At 37.0% G+C, this 19,729-nt stretch overlaps 1 protein-coding gene across 1 annotated transcript in view; it reads left to right on the top strand.

Annotated features, from left to right (window-relative positions):
• The window catches only part of SIZ1 (DNA-binding protein with MIZ/SP-RING zinc finger, PHD-finger and SAP domain-containing protein), a 32,819-nt gene that overhangs the window by 10,772 nt on the left and 2,318 nt on the right, over nucleotides 1-19,729 (top strand). The window contains exons 8-16 of the mRNA XM_086572208.1: nucleotides 5,464-5,532; nucleotides 7,682-7,769; nucleotides 7,882-7,957; nucleotides 8,508-8,581; nucleotides 8,918-9,025; nucleotides 12,340-12,501; nucleotides 16,948-17,052; nucleotides 17,130-17,210; nucleotides 17,324-18,512. Of these exons, the coding sequence (XP_086428334.1) occupies nucleotides 5,464-5,532; nucleotides 7,682-7,769; nucleotides 7,882-7,957; nucleotides 8,508-8,581; nucleotides 8,918-9,025; nucleotides 12,340-12,501; nucleotides 16,948-17,052; nucleotides 17,130-17,210; nucleotides 17,324-18,512 (1,952 nt within the window). The remainder of the gene's footprint in view (nucleotides 1-5,463; nucleotides 5,533-7,681; nucleotides 7,770-7,881; nucleotides 7,958-8,507; nucleotides 8,582-8,917; nucleotides 9,026-12,339; nucleotides 12,502-16,947; nucleotides 17,053-17,129; nucleotides 17,211-17,323; nucleotides 18,513-19,729) is intronic.

A 19,729-nucleotide genomic window follows, 5' to 3' on the forward strand; every position in this document is an offset into this window, starting at 1 on the left:
AGTTTTATATGTGTTTGTGTATGTGTATGTAAGTTTTGTACAAAAATAGTCTTATCACACACTACTACTAGTGTATAGTACAAAATGTTATCATTTTCAACCACTAGGCCTAAATTAGTATTAGACATAAAGGGATAGGCTATATGTTAGATGAGTAAGCTAGCTGTTGCTTTTGCATTACAGTTGTTGTTTATCATATCCAGATGCCTTTCGAAGGAAAGGAGAAGGAAAAACTAAATAAATCTTAAAAACTCATTTCGGATATTTTTTTTAAAATATTTCATGTGTTTGAAGCTACGGAATGTATCGTGTATTGGAATGTATCGTGTATTGTATCGTATCGTACGATACGCTCCCTGTATCGTGCGATACATAAAACTTTCGATATGCTAGTGTGATCCGTATCGATTTGCTTTCGATAATCCGTATCGTATGTATCGTATCGTGTATCGTACGATATTGATAACTATGGTCAATTCTACTTTCAATTTCTTAAACTTTTCATCCAAAGCATTGAACTTCTCATCATAACCAGAAATCTTTTCATTTGTATCTTGCACAATTTTCTCTAAAACCTTGAATATCACGTTAAGCTCTTTTATAGTAGTAGCCTTGTGCTTAAGAGAGATTGCGGGTGGACTGTTCTGACAGGATGGAGTGGGCTAAACTAATACGGTATGGAGAGATGGTAAAAGAAGTAGTGTACAAAGTACAAACTGATATGGGTTACTGAACTGTTATATAAAAGGCTAATGGACTGGGTTTAGGAAAGTGGTTCAATCTAAATTATAAAACAAAATGAGTTGGGCTTCTTCCCAAAAAGAAATGGACCCTAATTTTAATAGACTTGCTGGACTAGTTACTCAACAGATGTGTGTGGGCTAAATGACTAGTGATGAAACTTACTCGGGGAAGCAGGAAGTAAGATGAACACCAATGCTTTAAAGAAAAGTCTAAACTTGAATTTAAAGAAAACACTAAACAAACAAAATTAAATAACACTCAAATGAAATAAATCAACCCTAGAATCATCAATAGGGGATAAATGGGAATTCATCCCATGCGATTCAACCCTCAAACACTCAAGTTTGTAACTTACATAAACACACTAACTGAAATCTATGGCTTAAGGCCCTATTTATAAAATCCTATGGTTTCCAAATCCAAGAAACTAACACTAATTGGCAACTAACCATAGTCCTATGCCAATAAAGAATACTTAAAAGAACTTCCTAAAATTAATAAGACTTCTACAAACAATTAAACCAATCTAAAACCAGGAATTACTAAAAATAGTAAATACGAATTACAATAAGTAGCATGTCCGTGAACTGCTATAAATAGCATATGCTATGCTATTTATATCATTCTCCTCTCCTTTCAGAAAATTTGTCCCGAATTTTGAAGCTCCATACTTCTGCTGATCAACTCAACAAGAAATTATGCATGTACAACTTGTGCTCAGATGGATTCTTCCACGAACTTTGCCTTTATATAAGCTTTCCGGAACATCACAAATATACAACTTGATGACTTGGATAGAGTCAGAATAACCAATATATCTATCTTTCCATCTCTCAAAGTGATGCACAAACTTTTCCCAAATCGGATTAGTATAAACATGTTTAAGTGCTAGAAGCATTGGTGCTAGAACTTTGTCTCCTACAAATTCACAATATGGATCAACATAAGATTCTTCCGTAATAGGTGAAATAGGCGGCGTAATAATTTCATAATCATCACCGAACATAGAGGAAGAAATTGTCAAGTTCAAAGCCATAGACACATCGAAATTTGCTCCTTGTCACTTCATTCTTCTCAGCAAAAATATCCAGAAAATCACATAACAAATATGATTCACCAGACTCGTCAAAAATTGAAAAGAAATCCGCATAAGTAAAACTACCCGTATCTCCGAATTTGGTGCGGATAACGCAATTCTCTTTGGTAAAAATATTCAAGAAACCGCTAGGAAGATGCTCTGTACTATAGTCACCATCTTCGCCTAACGAACTATGAGAGCAACCCTCGTCTAAATCATAAGTATCACACTCTTAAGAATAATTATCGTTATGAAAATATTCGTCAACAAAATCCACATGATCCAAAAAATCAGTGAGCGTGGGTGGTTGAGTATCGTCACCAGTGGCTGGTGCGTAAGCCGGTTTGGCCTGGTTGTACCATATGGAGTCAGCAGTATCTATTTCATGGTGGTATAGAGTGGTCGACCAAGTTGTGAGAGGTGTGGGCTGGATGTAGCTTACTGGTGGACTGGTCATGCTTAATTGGGACTGTTGATGGCTTGTTATGGGCTGATGGTGGACTGCCAGTGCTGTTTGGGATTTGATAGGCTTGTGGTGGACCTGTCAAGTATTGCGGGTGACCTAGAATGGCCTGGACAGTCTGGTTGAGCTTGATACTGACCTGTTAAGGACTGAACAGGATCTGACCTGGGCTAAATCTGGCCTGTGAGGTGCTGAGAATAGCCTGGAATTGCTTGTTAAGGGCCTGTTTGACCATGGTAGTGCTGCTCATGGATGTACATGGCCTGGAACGGTGCTGAAAGTGTCTGAAATTGGCCTGGATGAGCTTGATAATGGCCTCTTGCTTCTGAAATCTGCGGACTTTCATGGTATGACACCGGGGATGGTGCTACATCAGGCGTATATGGAGGAGGACGTACTGGTTGGGACATCATGTCCATAGCCGGTTGGGTATGACAATGGTTGATCACCTTAATATACCGAATTCTCATAAACATATGAAGAAGAAAAATTGAAACTTTGAGGATAGGAAACTTGTGAAAATTGTGGCATCGATACCTGTTGATTTCTCACAAAGGAAGCCATATCCTTGACTTCGCTAGAAAGATTCTTTATCTTGAACACCAACTCGTCGACATTGTTTTGCAACTGATCCATATTCTACTACTTGTAGTAAACCCTAAGAAAATGACCTCGCTCTTGATACCAATTTTGATGAAACATTCTCGCGGAAGCAGGAAGTAAGATGAACATCAATGATTTAATAAAAAGACTAAACTTGAATTTAAAGAAAACACTAAACAAACAAAATGAAATAACACTCAATTGAAATAAATTAACCCTAGAATCATCAACAGGGGATAAATGGGAATTCAACCCTCAAACACTCAAGTTTGTAACTCACATAAACACACTAACTGAAATCTATGGCTTAAGGCCCTATTTATAATACCCTATGGTTTCCAAATCCAATTAGGAAACTAACACTAATTGACTACTAACAATAGTCCTTTGCCAATAAGGAATACTTAAAAGAACCTCCTAAAACTAATAAGACTTCAAAAAGCAATTAAACCAATCTAAAACCAGGAATTACTAAAAATAGTAATCACGAATTACTATAAATAGCATGTCCGTAGCTATTTACATCAACTAGCTTTTGGGCTTGAGTGATGTTGTATGGAACTGGGCCTGGCTAACTAGAATTGTTGAACCTGATTTAAGAAGTGGGATGATAGTGAACTCGGATTTGAGCAGAACCTAATGTAACTGAGAAAAAGGTGGACGCACTTACTAAATCTAGTGGGCTGAAAGTTAGAATGGGCTATAAGTGTGATTGGGTTGGCTGAAACTGAACAAGGATGATGAATGATTTTTAGAAAGAAAATAAAAGCACGAACATAAACTAGTAGGGAAAGACAAAACTGCTACCCGTAGTGGTTATTGCTGCCTTAGAGTCCTGGTGTGGTGTGACAAAATTGGTTGTATGGCTGAGGGAGAGCAGCAGTGGTAGACACAGACCATAGCCGTTGGGAGATGGAGGCGATGTTGACGGAGTGGCAGTGGAAAGTTAAAAGCGTTATAATTTCTCTCTTCTTCAATGATAGGAACAATCAGCCAAGACTTTCAAGGGTGTAGAAACCTTTGCAACCTGGCTCTAATTACCAATTCGATGCAATCACAATCAAGAAAAACTTCTTTAGCGAAAGGCCTTCACGATTATTTATAGTGTTGGAAGGCTGAGAATTATCTAAAACCAACTCCTAATTTTGTAACTGGAAATTACCTAAAAAGAAAGTATGTAAATTAATATAATGAACCCTAAATTGCATCAGAATGTGACAAGTGGTGTTCGTTATAAGACAAAAACAAAAATTTGAAGGTGAAATATTCATGAGTCAAATGCTAAGCAGCATGTAAAGGTGGTCCTTCAAGGCAACACTTACTGCAAACTCTTCCGTTTAGGAAAATTGGTGTAAAATCTTCCCTTTGAGGTGGCTTTCTTTTGTTCTGTGGATCAACTCAAACAATTTCAAATTATTGATAAATTCTGATAGGATGCTCAATATGCTATACTCAAAGGATAAACCAGAATTATTAGTTATTTTATTGTTATTCCTTCCATGGCCTACGTTTTGGAGACCTTTCACGGAATTATAGAAGCATTGAGTGGAATGTTTACCCAATCACCACGAAGCTTAGGTGGTTAGTTTAGCACATTTTCAAAGCGACCATCTTTCCTCTGCGAATGAAACGGAACTGGTAGTCTTTTTTTGTAGAAAGGGAGACCTGCCCCCTGGGATGGACCCAGGGAAGGCAATTCAACGTACATAATCTCTATTTATCAGGAAACTGACTTGGAGGGGAAAATTTTAGCCTTTTTCGTTTTTTTTTTGTCAAGGAGCTATAAATCACAAATTTTGACGAATTAACTTTTCAAGAGTGGGGAAAATTAAATCACAAATTTTGACGAATATATAATAAACTTTTCAAGAGTGGGGAAAACTGAATTTTCTAGTACAAACCATTCACGTCTTAAAGTAAGCAAATGGAATAAAAAAACACTCTGGTCTATGTCTGCCCTTCTTGATACACCTGTACTATATGTATTCTTGATCACCCTCACCAATTTTTGGACCCGTTCCTGCTTGAAACGGATATTTTGAGACATCAAGGAAGTTCTCATTCATGAGGCTTTAGGGGCTCCTTATGTTCGTCCCTTGGAGATTTTTTTTTTTAATGGGGTGCTTTTGTAAATTAATCGTGATGGCGTGATTTTCGGATCTATTTTTATGTTAGTTGCGTGCTAAGAGAGCAAGAGGTGGGATGACAAAGGAAAGGGTGGCAGCTTAGTTAGGCTATAGGCCTATTGTAGTATCCATGTAGATGCCTAACCCCCTCCCTTCGGAAACTTTCTAATATGCTCTTCCATAATGAAATGTTGTTTATAGGCTAAAAATAATCTTGCTAAAATTGCTTATGAGCAACACACTTTTACCACATGCTTGCTCTTGCTATGTGTTTTTGGTGAGAAATTATTTATTTGTTTGCTGATATTTATTTTCAACCAGGAGTACTTCTTTCTACTTTTAATTGGGAAAATGCTAAAATTTTAGTTTCATATCTTCTTGATGTTGTTGCTTTAATTATTTAGTCTAATGTACTCCATGTATGTGCTACTGTCCTTTGGAATGAACAGTTTTTGGGTAACTCTGGGACATCCGTTACTTCCTGTGAAGTTGACAGCTTCAAATGTTCCAACAGATGGGTGAGTGGTCTACTTTCCGATGTTTATCTTATATACTTGTCATTTGACACTAGATGTCTTAATTGTTCAACTCAAACCCCTCTCATTTCTAATAAATGATGAACAGAAAATTGTACTGTGAAAAAAAAAAACAATGTGATTGTTGGAAGTCACATATGTTTTGACCCTGTCTGTGTGGGGACTTAATATTGTATATTCAGTGTATCTCTGACTTTTTCTGATGTGAGTATGGTGGTGCACGTGTCCAAGTTCAAGCCCAAGTCTTTATATATATATTTTTGGGTTAACTCTCCCCATCTAGTTGGGGGAAATCCTAATTGGCTCATCTAATAGGGGGGTAATACTAGTTAACCCTATATTTTTTATTGTTATTGTGTTTATTAGACTGTTGGTTTGCTTTCTTGTCAAGCAAATACTAGCTTATAATTAAGGGCTTGTTATAGACTGGAAGGTGGTTGATTTTTATTTTGATGAAAAAGAGTTAAAGGTGAAGCTTTAGGGATTGTTCTCATTTTCCCTAATTGTAATTTTGGGTTATATCTATTCAATTGATGTTTGATTGTTTAATCTAAGCTTTCACCTATCAGATCACATCATTTTGAAACATAAATAGGCTGTGATATGTTAATTAGAATTTCCAGAGTTGAGTATAAGAGAGGTGCTTGTTCGGTTGTTTTTCCAAGTAGTCTTCGCCGTCATGATAAAATCTTCCACTTCAACTATATGTTCATCAATCAGCCCACAAGATGTAACATGTTCTCGACTCTTGAGTTTGCCCCCCTTTCAAATAAAACAAGTAGGCCCACAAACTATAACACACCATTTGCACCATGCCAAAAAGCGACAATGGCGTTTCATGGCAATCAACTTAGTTTTAAGCAACAAATAGGATGGAATGGCAGTATTCTGTAGTATCAAAATAAATTGTGCCATGGTGATCACCATAACAAACTAGGCAGATGCTTGAAATACCAGTAATAAAGAGAGCTGGCGTGGCGATCTGAATACCAAGAGAGAGAGAGATTGAGCTGTAGTGGCGGTGTCGAGGCCTGTAGAGTTAGGTTGGTGGGCTATTAGCTCTCTCTCTCTCTCTCTTTTAATCTGAAAGTTAGCAAGTTGCTATATGGTAGCTAATTACAATCACCACTAGACAATTCAATTACAAGAATTAACTTACAGAACTAGAGTATCCGAATTACACATGAAATCTTGATATCGAAGTTCTTTGATGTCCCTGAAGAGATTAACACCCATTGATCAATCTTATTGAAGCTCCTTGAAGTCCACCATGATATTATGATCCTCTTTCTCCTTGTTTTCGAACATTCTCTGATTGTGCTCATTCCATGCCCCTCATACTATTTCCTTTGAAAGGTGCTTCACAATCCATATAGTTTTGGTGCAAGGTCCCCAATGACTATATCCTCACCAAGAGCCACCCTTGCACTCCCCGGAAAATTCCAAGGTCTATTGAATGAAGAGAACAACAATTCCCACACTCTTTTTGCTACTGGTCTAAAAGGATGTGGATCTTGTTGGCGTCCTCATAAAAAACAATACCGCCAATAGAAAGAGAATAGAGAGCAAAGTACGTAGGTAGTAGTGGTGCTGATTTAAGATAAGTGGCTGCTGCAGTGCTAGTTAAAAACAATGACATGAATTTGCTGTAGGGAGAGCAATAACAAATTAACAACGTTTTAACAAACACTCTTTGAGTCCCGAGGTGTGAGTCAGAAGTGAAAAATTGCTTGAAAGGGTATACTATAATCAAGAACAGTATGAAATATCATGTCTAATGAGCAAAATTACTTAAATAAGTATAAACGTTATTGGGCTATAAGTCTTCCTTGAGATTGAAACTTTCCAGGTGCATAGGCCTGATTAAAGTAAAGCTAACTAAAGGAACAATTAAAATATTGAGGGTTCAAGGCCTTAGATACTCCAGAGTTGTATTGTGTTTACACTTTGCTTTTATTTTTCACCATACTTAAATGGTAATCAAGATCATCATAAGCAATCCTTCTTGTCGTTCGTAAAGGCACAAGAAGAATGCGAATTTTTTGGCTGTTATGTTTTTGGTGTAGTATACTTCACTTTTTTCTTTTTTCTCTTTACGTAAGCATATATGATTTTTTTCAATATATTACAGGACAAATCCTGTGATGAGTGTAGACAAAACATTTCAGCTGACTAGGGCAGACAGAGATTTATTACAAAAAGCTGAATATGATGTTCAGGTTGGTTGCCATCCATTTGATGTATCATTACCGTTCAGTTGAAGTCGCCTTTGTCTTCCTCATTACTGGAGTTCTGCTTATGATTTATGTATACCCTTACATTTTGATACAGGCGTGGTGTATTCTTCTGAATGATAAAGTCACCTTCAGGATGCAGTGGCCACAATATGCTGATTTTCAGGTTAACGGTACGTGGTATCGATTTAATGTACTTGTATGCTAAAGCCTGTGATTAAAAAAATGCATCGAAGTGCACACCTTGAGGCGTGCCTCAGCGCCTTAGGCTATAACCTCAATAGCAATGTAACCGAAGAAGCTTAAATCTCCTCACACCCACCTTCATTTTATGTTCAAAGGACAAAACAAGCTTACTCATATGGAAAATTGTTCAATTTCAAAAATAAGAACAAATTTAGTTGATTTTGCTGTTGAGGCATAAAACGTATCAGTAAGCCTTTGAGGTGCACTTGAGCCACTAGGAGGCCAACCACCTAGAGGCTCTTATGCCTTTTTTAGACCCTGGCTATAGCTATTGTTCGTCAGTCAAGTCAGTCGCGATGTTAAACTATTCAAATTTCCTTGGATTTTCAGCACATAGTGTCCTTTTTGCAGTTTTCATTCATTTTCTGAAGTTCTTCTACATGCTGTCCACAATGTAGAAAGAAGATTATCTCATATCTATTGTTTTGGCTTTGTCTTTTCTTCCCATGCTTTGCGTATTGTTATTGGTACTCTCAGGTGTGCCGATTCGGACTACCAATAGACCTGGGACTCAGTTGTTAGGAGCTAATGGACGCGATGATGGTCCAGCAGTGAGTTTTTTTTCACCTCTTGCGCAAAAGTTTTTCTTTTCTTTTTATTTCTTTATATTATTATGCTTGCCTTGCATGTTCAATTTCGTCTACCCTCCAATGCCCCTTCTTTTTATGTTTCCTTTTTTCTTTCGTGATGTGCACAATGAATGTATTTCGTGTAAGAGTTCATGTTGCTATTTTCTTGTTTGTGACCACTCTTCCTTCTGGTTAAAATTATTTTGAGTAATGATGGGGAGCAAGGTCTGAAGTAATTCATTTTTTTAAAGTAATTTGTATAGGTCATTAGGATCTTTCATGCTGTAATTTCATTCTATTTCAATGTCCTTTTTTCAGATCACAACATGCACCAGAGAGGGGATTAACAAGATAATCTTATCGGGATGTGATGCTCGCATTTTTTGTTTAGGGGTTCGAATTGCAAGGCGACGTACAGTTAAACAGGTAGTTACTTTGTAAAGATAGTCATGTAGTTTCTGGATTTGTCCTCGGTGCTTGTTGTGATTGTCGTCAGTATTTGACTTTTTGTTGCTAAGGTCTTGGTAAACGTTTGATGTTTTGTTACCATGCGTAGTTCCGATCCTAATACATTTTGATCTCTCATTGATAAAAGGTTCTGTGTTTTGGAGTTGTGGCGGTTTTCGATAATAAACGGACCCAACTCCTATCACCAAAAAAAAGAAAAAAGTAAGGAACTAAAGAGAAAAAGAGAGCATAGAAATAACCTTATTTTTTTCTTACACTTTGCCAATTGAGCAACCCTGTCAAGCTTTTTAAGTTTTTCTTTTGTTATGACATTTATACAAAGTGAATTTTACTGATCATTTTCAAATGTTAATTGTTCATATGTGTTTAGTCCTGCTTGGGATGTTTAAAGCTTTGCAATTAAGTATATAAGTTCCTGAGCCTCTCCACTCGGCACCAATTGGTTTTGAGTTGGATGCAATGTAGTTTATCAATGGTATTAGTGTAGGCTATTGCTATTGGCCCAAAGGGCCCGTTTACTCCACGTCACCCAGATATGTTGTCCAATGTCCACGTGTTAGGCTCAACAACTAACGCTATACGTGAGGGGGCGTGGTGAGATGTGTTTAGACCCACATGGCATGTTTTAAGACTTGCAGTTAAGTGTATAAATTCTTGGGCCCCTCCACTAATCACTAATTGGTTTTGAGTTGGATGCCTTGAAGTATATCATTAATATTTTACATACCAGTGAGGAGTCATAACTCACAAGTTTGCAATTGCGCGGAGGATTATCAAAAAGTAAGAGTAGTAGTCAAGTATGAAGGATGAACTAAGTCAACTAACTGCCACAAATCTAAAGGAAGTATGTCAATCAGCCTTCTTAGAGTCAGTTGGAAATCCATCATCTCAAATAGCCAAATCATCATAATTCACTTTGAGCATTCATTGGCAAGCTCAAAGAAAAATCTAGTTCTGTAATACTCTTTTTGCATTATTTTAATCTTAACGTGAATTGAAGGCGGAAGCAAATCTTTTGAACAGACCATTGATGAATTAAGGCTAATTCTAACCCTAATTTGATTGAGAAGGGGATTTTAGTTTAAACCTAAAATCAACACACTTTTAATTTGAAAATCACAAGTTCACAACTATATTCTCGATAAATCAACTCCCATATTTTGTGAGACCAAAGATCTTATTTATACAATTTAATGCTTGTAGTCTAAGGAAACCAAAATAGAAAGCAACAAAAAATTAAACCGATTCCTACTACAACAACAATTAGTAATTCGATTAAGTTACTAAATACTCAATATTACTAATTCCATCATTTTCCTCTCTATTGAAAAAATTTAGTCTCGAATTTTGATGGAACTCACCCTCCATCAACAAATCTTCACACATCACCCTCCCATTGTCAAACAGAACTCGCCCTTGAGTTACTAATATCCCATAAAACGTTGAATTTGAAAGCACTTGTAGGAAGAATTGGTCTCACACGTGTCATAATATGTAACAAAGTTCTCCCACATAGGATCCAAACATGTAGGAACAATATTCTCTTGGGCACCTAGAAAAGGTTTTGAGAGTGGCATTGCAAAAATCTCAGACTTGTCAACAATTATCGCATCCACTCAGATAGAACCTGAGTATTTTTCATTAATTACCTCCCAAAATATACATATTCATACTCCAAATTAACGTGTTTGCAAGAAACTTCACTCTGAAAATTGAGAAGAATTCAATAAAATCATTAGTTTCGGAGCTTTGAAATTTTGTATGGGAAGTCTTGTATTTTTCTTCATCAAACATGTGAACAAAAATACTAAATTCTTTTCCTTGAAACTTTTTTCTTCATCTTTAACTTTAGTAAGATTTCTCCCTAAATGTCCAAGTTGACTTGTGGATATTTGAAAGGTTATCCATAATTTTCTCAACGAAAATTGGTTGTGGTAGTGGTGACACTTGTGATGCTAGTGGAGGTTGTGGGGTGGGGTACAAATTAGCGTATGCATACTATATTGTGGAACGACATACGGTGATATGGTAACAATAAGGATTGGTATCGGGATTTGGTTAATATGGTGGATAAGACAACATAAGGATCAATACGTGCCATAGAAAAAAGTTCTCTTTTGAATTTTCTGTTTTTTTGGTTTTTTTACCTACTTGGTCGGCTCGGCTTGAATCTGGCTTGGTTCAGCTTATGGCGGCTTGGTCTCATGGCTCACTAACTCGGTGCTGACTCATACTTGTCGTGGCTTGAGCCTGGACCACTGAACAGCGCTTGCAAAGTACTGAACTAATACTTTTGAAAAGATATCTCCACAAAGCGATGTGTTCTCCTCACAAACATAAATTTGAACTCAGATATAAAATGATGTGGATATGAACTGAGGCAGAACGTAACAGTGGATAGGAGAGAAAATATTCCTATGTGGAACGCCAATCAACGGCACCGGTGGTGTTTTAACAGAATGAGGACTTTCTTCTCTGTTTCTCTTCGTCTCTTTTCTTCTCCAAGCTCAAACCTTCTACGCAAATCTCAACTTTTTCCTAAGGATTTTTTATTCTCTTATACCAATTTGATTTGAATTGAAGGCGAAAGCAACTCCAATGAACACACCATTGATGAACCAGTCTATTTGGTGGTGTAAGAACAAAATCTACAATTCTTCATTAAAAAGTGAGGTAGCTACATCTCATCCAACTTGTTCCCCAAAGTTATTTGACAGGCATTATTGTACATCACTCATCAAGTTGCTTTGGGAGATCTCTATAGTTGGAAGAAGTCTTTTTAATTCCAGCTTTTGTTCATTATTGGAAGAAGTCTTTGTACTTCCAGATTTCATCCTTAGTCTATAACTACTATCCTTAATACTTTTAACACATAGGTTGTTTTATATTTATTTGCTATTGTACCTATTATATTTGTTCAAAGTCTTTCGCATGGTTATCTCCTAGATTTGATTCCTGTTTCTTTAAGTCTACTTGCCATGCGTAATTGTTTAATCCCATCATTGCTTCCTTTTGCTTTGGTCTCCTGTCTATGAGGAGAGGACTTGGGACACACTAAAATTCAAAGTAATGGAGGACCAACTAATAGAAATCACGTAAAGTATAATTGCTAGACCAAAATAGGCTAATTGACATTCCAAAAATTAAAATGATGCTGGTGTACCTTTTATATTGCTCTGTTTTTTTGCATCGTTATCCCTTAAGATTTATCCTTTTTTGTTTTTTTTAAGTCTACTTATGTGTAGTTACTTGATCATATTATTATTTCTTAGGTTCTCAACTTGATTCCAAAGGAAGCAGATGGTGAGCTTTTTGAAGATGCTGTTGCACGTGTTTGCCGTTGTATTGGGGGTGGAAATGCTACAGATAATGCGGGTAGTGACAGTGACCTGGAAGTCGTAGCGGATACTGTTACTGTCAATTTGCGGTGCCCGGTAAGTCGTAGCTTGTTTGTTCCTTAACTGTCTTTGTGGTTGTGCCAATGAATCTGCTAATTAGCCACTTCAGCATTGGTGAGTTGTCTGGATTGCAAGTCAGTCGGATTTTGTGGTAATTTGAGTTGTAGTATCATAACTGGTAAAAAGTATATCCATATATCAGGTAGTGTTTTATGGGTACTTAATGTAAAATAGCGAAGCGTTAGCTCACAAACAATCTAAATAATCGATCTCAAACCGAGAATCGATAATAGAGAACTACGAAGAGAATAATATTAAAACCCAAAAGCTGTCTTTCACAAACCCTAATACGACTTTATATAGATGACCAAAACACATTCAAAATAAAGACTAATCACAAGGATCACAAACTACCGAAAGAAAATAACACGTAACCAAAACAACATATAGGCTGCAAAGGAACCATAGGCGGGGCCGCCCATCAAGCCACATGCGCATCTTCTAGTCCTGCATCAGTACTTATTTTCTGGCGCTGAGTCCTGTGTGGACAAAGTTACGGATATTGGATTTCAAACAGATTGTCCATAAAATAGTAAAACTCATGTTTGCGATGTCTAATGGGTGGTGTTAAAGGACAAACGTTTGGTGTGTTTGTGTTTGTGTTTATTTATTTATTTTTTTAATAACCAAGTAAAACAACAATTTATTAAATAGGGTGTAGTGTGATAGAGAAAATCATACAACACCTAAATCCAAAAGAATACATCAGTAATAGCCAATACAAGGTTTTCCAACCTAAACATTACATCATCATAAAAAGTGCCCCTCATAGTCTCATACAAGGATCAACAAAAACCCAATTCCAGACAATGACCTTGATGCTGCAGATGACAATGATAGCGAAAATGCTTGAAAAGAAGAGGACAAACGGTCATTTTAAACAAAATATGACGAAGGATGATCAGTAATTTTCTTTTACCTTTGCAAAGAGCAATCAGAACTGCTTGAACAAGTTGTGAAGGAGGTGGATCTTCTAATGTCGAGGTATTTGATGGAGCTTTTGCGTTTTGCGATAGAGTACCAGTAGTGGAACATTGATACCGACGGCGAACATACGCCTTAGTAGGTGGTGGTGAATCTGGAACTGGTTTCCGAATTACCATATCACCTTAGTATGTGTTGCCCCTTTGTTCAATAGTAAGTTGTGTCCTCGAAAGAGGTAACATCAGCTGAAACAAAATGTTTGTGCAACGTAGGATAACTCCGACACCTTTTTGTGTACGAGAATATTTCAAAAAAATACATTTATGAGCCCAAGCATAAAGTTACTATGTCCTGTACCCAATTTGTGAACATAGCAACCACATCCAAATATGTTGGGAGGGTCAGGGAAATGGCTCCGTGTCAGAAAACATTATTTGAAAGGGTGATTTTCCTTCCAAGACATGATTACACCCCCCTCTTCACGCACACACACAAAAAAATAGGAACATGCATTTGCAACATAAGAGCTCTAGCAGGAGCGACTATGGGGACATATTCCTTTCCGCACTACGATTCTGTTGAGGGGGTATCAACACATGATGTTTGATGAATAATTCCACGAGATTGTAGAAAATGTTGAAATTGGCTAGATTTATTGTTAATTGAGTCCTATATTAGTTCTATTAGGGAGTATTAGAATTAGCTTTAATTGCTATTTTCAGATTATTTAGTATAGGGTTAATTTGAGGTTATTTTTTATTTTGAATTTGGAAGTTTTTTTTTTTTTTTTTTTTTTTTTTTTTTAAAGTGGAAATTTTATTGATAATGATAACGAGTTTTACAAATAATTAGGACAAGCGTGCAACAAGCTACACCGCAAGTCTTTTTTTTTTTTTTTGCTCAATTAAGTTGAAATCTCATTAAAAGTGAAAAGAAAGTAGGCCGAGAAAGCCTACTATTACAAAGAAACAAAATAAAACTAAAAACATAGCCACAGGAGGCTAACCCGACCCGAGAACTACAAATTATTCCACTTCTAAATGCAAAAGCCTATCCCATCTCACCACAAAATACTCAAGAGTCAATAATTCAAGTCGCCAATAATGTAGAGTTAAGACAAGTAATACCTGGGTCGACAAGAGTAGCAATGCAGGAGGACGGGATTTTCGAAATCTGCAGCTTGTTTAGCATATCGTCATACTCTGATTTGGATACTATCACCTGCTCAGAGTTTGTAGAAACATAACTGGATTTATCCTTCTCCGTAAAAGCTAGTTAGCCCATGCTGGTTTCCCATGGAGTTCCCAACAGTAATTGACAGTGTGATTCGTTCGACCTCAATGAGAACACTTTTTAATTCCTTGGCCTCTACCATGGCCTCCTCCACTATCCTGAACACCATGACCCCCACGGCCACTAGGAAATCCTTCACCTTGGTTATTAGGAGTGAAAAGAGCAGATTGATCCCCTCTGCTAGAAGAGGGATCATGGAATACAGATTGTTGCATGCATGAGAAGGCTTGGCTTTTGACAAAACCAACTGATTCAAAGGCTCTAGATTTCCATACTTGGGACCAAGAAGATGCTCAGGCAATGACATGGCTCTGGAATAGCATGGAACCCAAAATTGTCAACAGCATTACCTACTTGGATTCTGATTTTTTTTTTGGAGAGCTTGCAGGAGATGATGTATTGTGGTGATAAGAACATCTCACGTATTTATGTCTTGTTTGGAATCGCATTGCAGCAAGGAGATAAACTAGTTGCTGAATATTATTCAGAATTGATAGGTCTATGGGAAGAGTTGAACGTCTATGAGTCTCTTACGAAAGGTTTTGAAAAGTTAGGTCAACAACCTGAAGAATTTCGGGTTACCAAATTTCTGTTTCGACTCAAAGCAGAACTTGCCTCTGTTAGTGCGCAAATTTTATCTGGCAAAGATCTACCTTCAGCAGGAGAGATGAATCAGAGATGCTCTGATACCATATCGTAGAAAGGGAAAGGAGAATAAGGAGAGGGAAAGAAGAGAAGAGAGCATCACGGTAGTTATTACTTGGTCTTATATAATATAAACCTGCAAGACGCAAACTAATATTACTAAGACATTGTATTGACCCATAGATTCGCCCTATCCATGGGTATGGGATTTTTCTTAGAATTCCTCGACACAAGTGGTCATGACAATGTATTTAGGATTTGAGACGGCTCCCTACTCAATATGGAGCTGAAAACCTATAGAGCATCACAGTCCAACCACCTTAGGAGGGAGCTGTCCGCGGGTCTGATACTATATTTTAACGACCCACCACATACTACTTTGCCACCCAAAGGCCCAAGCCCAAAGCTTGTCCTCATCCACGGGAGTGGGAGTTTTCTTAAAACTCCCCGACAATTAAGTGATAGATCATTTTAATGTTTTTAGGGTTCTACCCCCGTTGTGGGGCAACCCTCATACGGTATCACTATTCACTACACTATTTTGATAATCGAGTACCTCTGCAGTATTTGTTGGGTGTCGCATCGCCAATGTTTGGGTTCATATAATGATTTCTATGGTAACGGTTAACCCGGTCTAACTAAATAACTAGACTGGTAAATGGATTTGTGGGAGTTGGGACCAGCTTTTATAATCACAGGTGCTAACACAGACGTCTCCCAGTATCCAAGAGCTCTCAGGATATCCTGTTGGAACTTTGTAGCCATGTAACAATAGGCGCATCAGTCAATTTCACTTCACGTATTTTATACTTTTTCTTGTTTGTCATCATCAATTTTGTTCCATCGAGTTGGTGCTTCTGTAATATCATGTGTGTCATCATGTTTGATATGATTGGAATGTGTCGACCTTATTAATTGCTCAGAGCTGATACTTGACTTTATTTTCAACTAGTTGTGGACTTGTGGTTTTGGTTCAATGCTTTTGATTGGATATGAACTTTTTAATGGAGTGATTGATACTGTATCTCTTTGGTATTTCAAGATGTGCTTTTTGCTGAAAAAAAGAACGATGGCATAGGACATTCTTTCTTATTGTTTTAACTAGATTGTTGATCAATTATAATAATAAAAAAAAAAACAAAAAAAAACTAGATTGTTAATTATTTTACTCTGTACAAGGCTAGCAGCAACTACTCACTCCTGACCCGAAAGTAAGCTACGTCCGACTTTTACTAGTAGAGAGACTGGCCTGTCTAAATAGAATGGAGTTGTGGGTTTGGGTTTGGATTGGGTGGGTTAAGTAAGGTTACCTTTCTTCTCTTCCGGTTGGGTCTGTGTCCAAGATCTTATGCTACTTCCCAGTGGGACCAAAATTTTGTTTTGGTCCTCCGGGTGTTTGCAATTTTGTTTTGTCTAAAATGCTAATAGCTATGTTCTTATATAGTTATATTTGCCGCTCCATTGCTCATTTTGAATGCCAAATACAGTATAAATTTGAGCTTGAAATGTGCACATGTTTATTGCACTAACAGTTATGAGGTTCATCCCTACAATTGGCAGATGAGCGGGTCCAGAATGAAGATTGTTGGGAGGTTTAAACCTTGTGCTCACATGGGCTGTTTTGATCTTGATACATTTGTGGAGCTGAACCAACGCTCTAGGAAGGTAGCAATTTGACATTTTACACAGTTTTCAATATATTTTTTACCCAGATCATATAACAAACCTTTTTATGCTTGTAGTGGCAATGTCCAATTTGCCTGAAGAACTATTCTTTGGAGAATCTAATCATCGATCCTTATTTTAATCGAATCACAACTATGGTAGCTCCTATGCCGAACTACGACATTCCCTTGCTTTTGACATTTTATATTGGGTCCTTTTTATATTTTGTTATTGGGAATAAAACTTTTATACTGGTTTTGTAATTGGATAGTTGCGGGGATGTGGAGAAGAAGTAACTGAGATAGATGTGAAGCCTGATGGTTCGTGGCGTGTGAAGAATGGCGATGAACATTCGGATGATCTTTTGCAGTGGCACTTCCCAGACAGTTCACTTTGTGTTATCCCGGACAGAGACATAAAACCCGATTTGGAAACTTTAAAGCAGATCAAACAAGGAGGTTCTGAGGGTCATACTAGTCTGAAATTGAAAATTAAGAAGAATCATAATGAGATTTGGCAAGTTAGCAAACCTGAAAATATGCATTCTCTATCTTCAGAAAATCATTTTGAGCAGAAATTTGTAAATCAAAGCCATAAGATCATGCCAATGACCAATAGCACTACAGGAAGTTGCAGAGAAGGTGAAGATCCTAGTGTAAATCAAGATGGTGCTGGGCAATATTGTTTCTCTGCTAACAATGGCATTGAGCTTGATTCTGTTTCCATGAATTTTGAATCAGCTTATGGAGCTACAAATAGAAAGCACTCGGCCCCTAGTACAAATGCAGATATAATCATTCTCACCGACTCAGAGGATGACAATGGGAATCTTGTTTCTCCTGAAGCTATTTATGCAACTGGTCAAGCGGATGCCATTGACATTCACTTCTCGGTTCCCACACCTGGACTTCCAAACTCCTACCCAGAAGATCCAGGTGTAAGTACCAGTGGTGGTATATGTCTTTTTCCTTGCAATGACAACGAGATTGGGATGCCTCCTTGGCCATCAATGACATCTGGAACACAAGGTGGCACAGGGTTCCAACTATTTGGTGCAGAAGCTGATGTCTCAGATGCTATAGTAGATGTGCAGCATACTTCTAACCCATGTCCTGCTTCCTTGAATGGCTATGCATTGGGTACAGACACTACTGAATGTGGAAGGCTAGTTCCATATCCAGTATGTCCAACAAGTACTACTGTAAATGACGGATTGGTTGAAACTCCCTTGGCATTTGGGGGGGATGATCCTTCTCTTCAAATTTTCCTTCCTGCTCGTCCTACTGGTTCATCTGTGCAAGCTGATTTAAGAGTACACGCTGACATGTCAAATGGTTTACGTACTGAGGACTGGATATCTCTTAGGCTTGGTGGTGGTGGCTCTGACCATGGGGACTCAACTGGCAGAAGACAACAATATGCATCTAAGGAGGGTAGGATGGAGACCCTAGCTGACACAGGTTTGTTTTCTTCCTCTAAAGTGACATTATATAATCAGTAATTTGGAGTGGAAAAATGTTTTTTTTTAACAAAATCATAATGTAGTGGTAGAGACATAGGAAGTATGTCTTTCATGGCCCGAATTTCTACAAAATTGAATAACACTGTGTACCCAATTTCTCGATTTTCGAGGTGTGAAAGCACACCCGATTTTCGAAGAACAGTCAGCATAGTTTAATTTGAAACCACTAATATCGTTGCATTTAAAACCATTCATCTTATTATAAAAGGTTTCAAATATGATAAAGTTACAAACTTCGTTGAAGAACTCTTCATATTATATAATTACAAAAAAATACAGCTTTCTTTGCCTTCAATGAAAATCAACAACACCTCGAGAGAAAAAACAAACTCATTCTTTATTGAAATCCTAACCAAACAAATCAACCTCTTTCAACGTCAATAATGTCCAGACTTATCTACTACGTTCATTAAGAATACACTGATAAGCAAACATGCAAATTGGGTCAGCATTATGAAATAGAGCTGGTGTATAAAATAATACAGGTGTGAGTAGTCGTAAACTCAAGCCAAATTACTACATATGTATACATAATCAATAAGGCAGTTAGTTTCTCATCCGAGGTGTTTTAACTTCCGACTAATAACATTGCTAATAACATGTTCATACATACAATAAATAAGGCAATTAGTTCTTCTACTGATATGCCTTAGCGTCCAATTCATTATTAATAAGGCATTTAGTTTCTCTACAGTTGTGCTCAGTTTCTAATTAAATCAAGCTTATCTAGTCTTATACGAAAAAATCTTCAATGAACTTCAATGGTTCTTCCACTCGGAACTTTTTTTTTTTGTTTTCAGTTTTGTTTTTGTAGAAATTACATCATACAGAGGGGCCATTTGGCAACCATTATGATAATGCATTATATGACAAATAATCTATTATGGTGATCACAATTGTTTTTGGGTATAAACAAACTTGTTTGGTAGACAATTTTAGAAACCATTATTTCATTCTCAAAATGAGATAATCAATTAAATCAAAAAAAAAAAAAAAAAAAAAAAAACGATAAACAAAAATTGTGGAGCTTTCCTCTTCAAATTAGTTGCCTTATTTTCATTTTTTCTTTTTTAGTAATTTTCTTTCTATATTTGTTCCAGTCATTAAATCAAAAATTGTTTTGTACTTGATTGTTAGGTATCATTTCTGTCATAA

The sequence above is a fragment of the Coptis chinensis genome, chromosome 7 (genome assembly GCF_015680905.1).
Source record: "Coptis chinensis isolate HL-2020 chromosome 7, ASM1568090v1, whole genome shotgun sequence".
NCBI lineage: Eukaryota > Viridiplantae > Streptophyta > Magnoliopsida > Ranunculales > Ranunculaceae > Coptis > Coptis chinensis.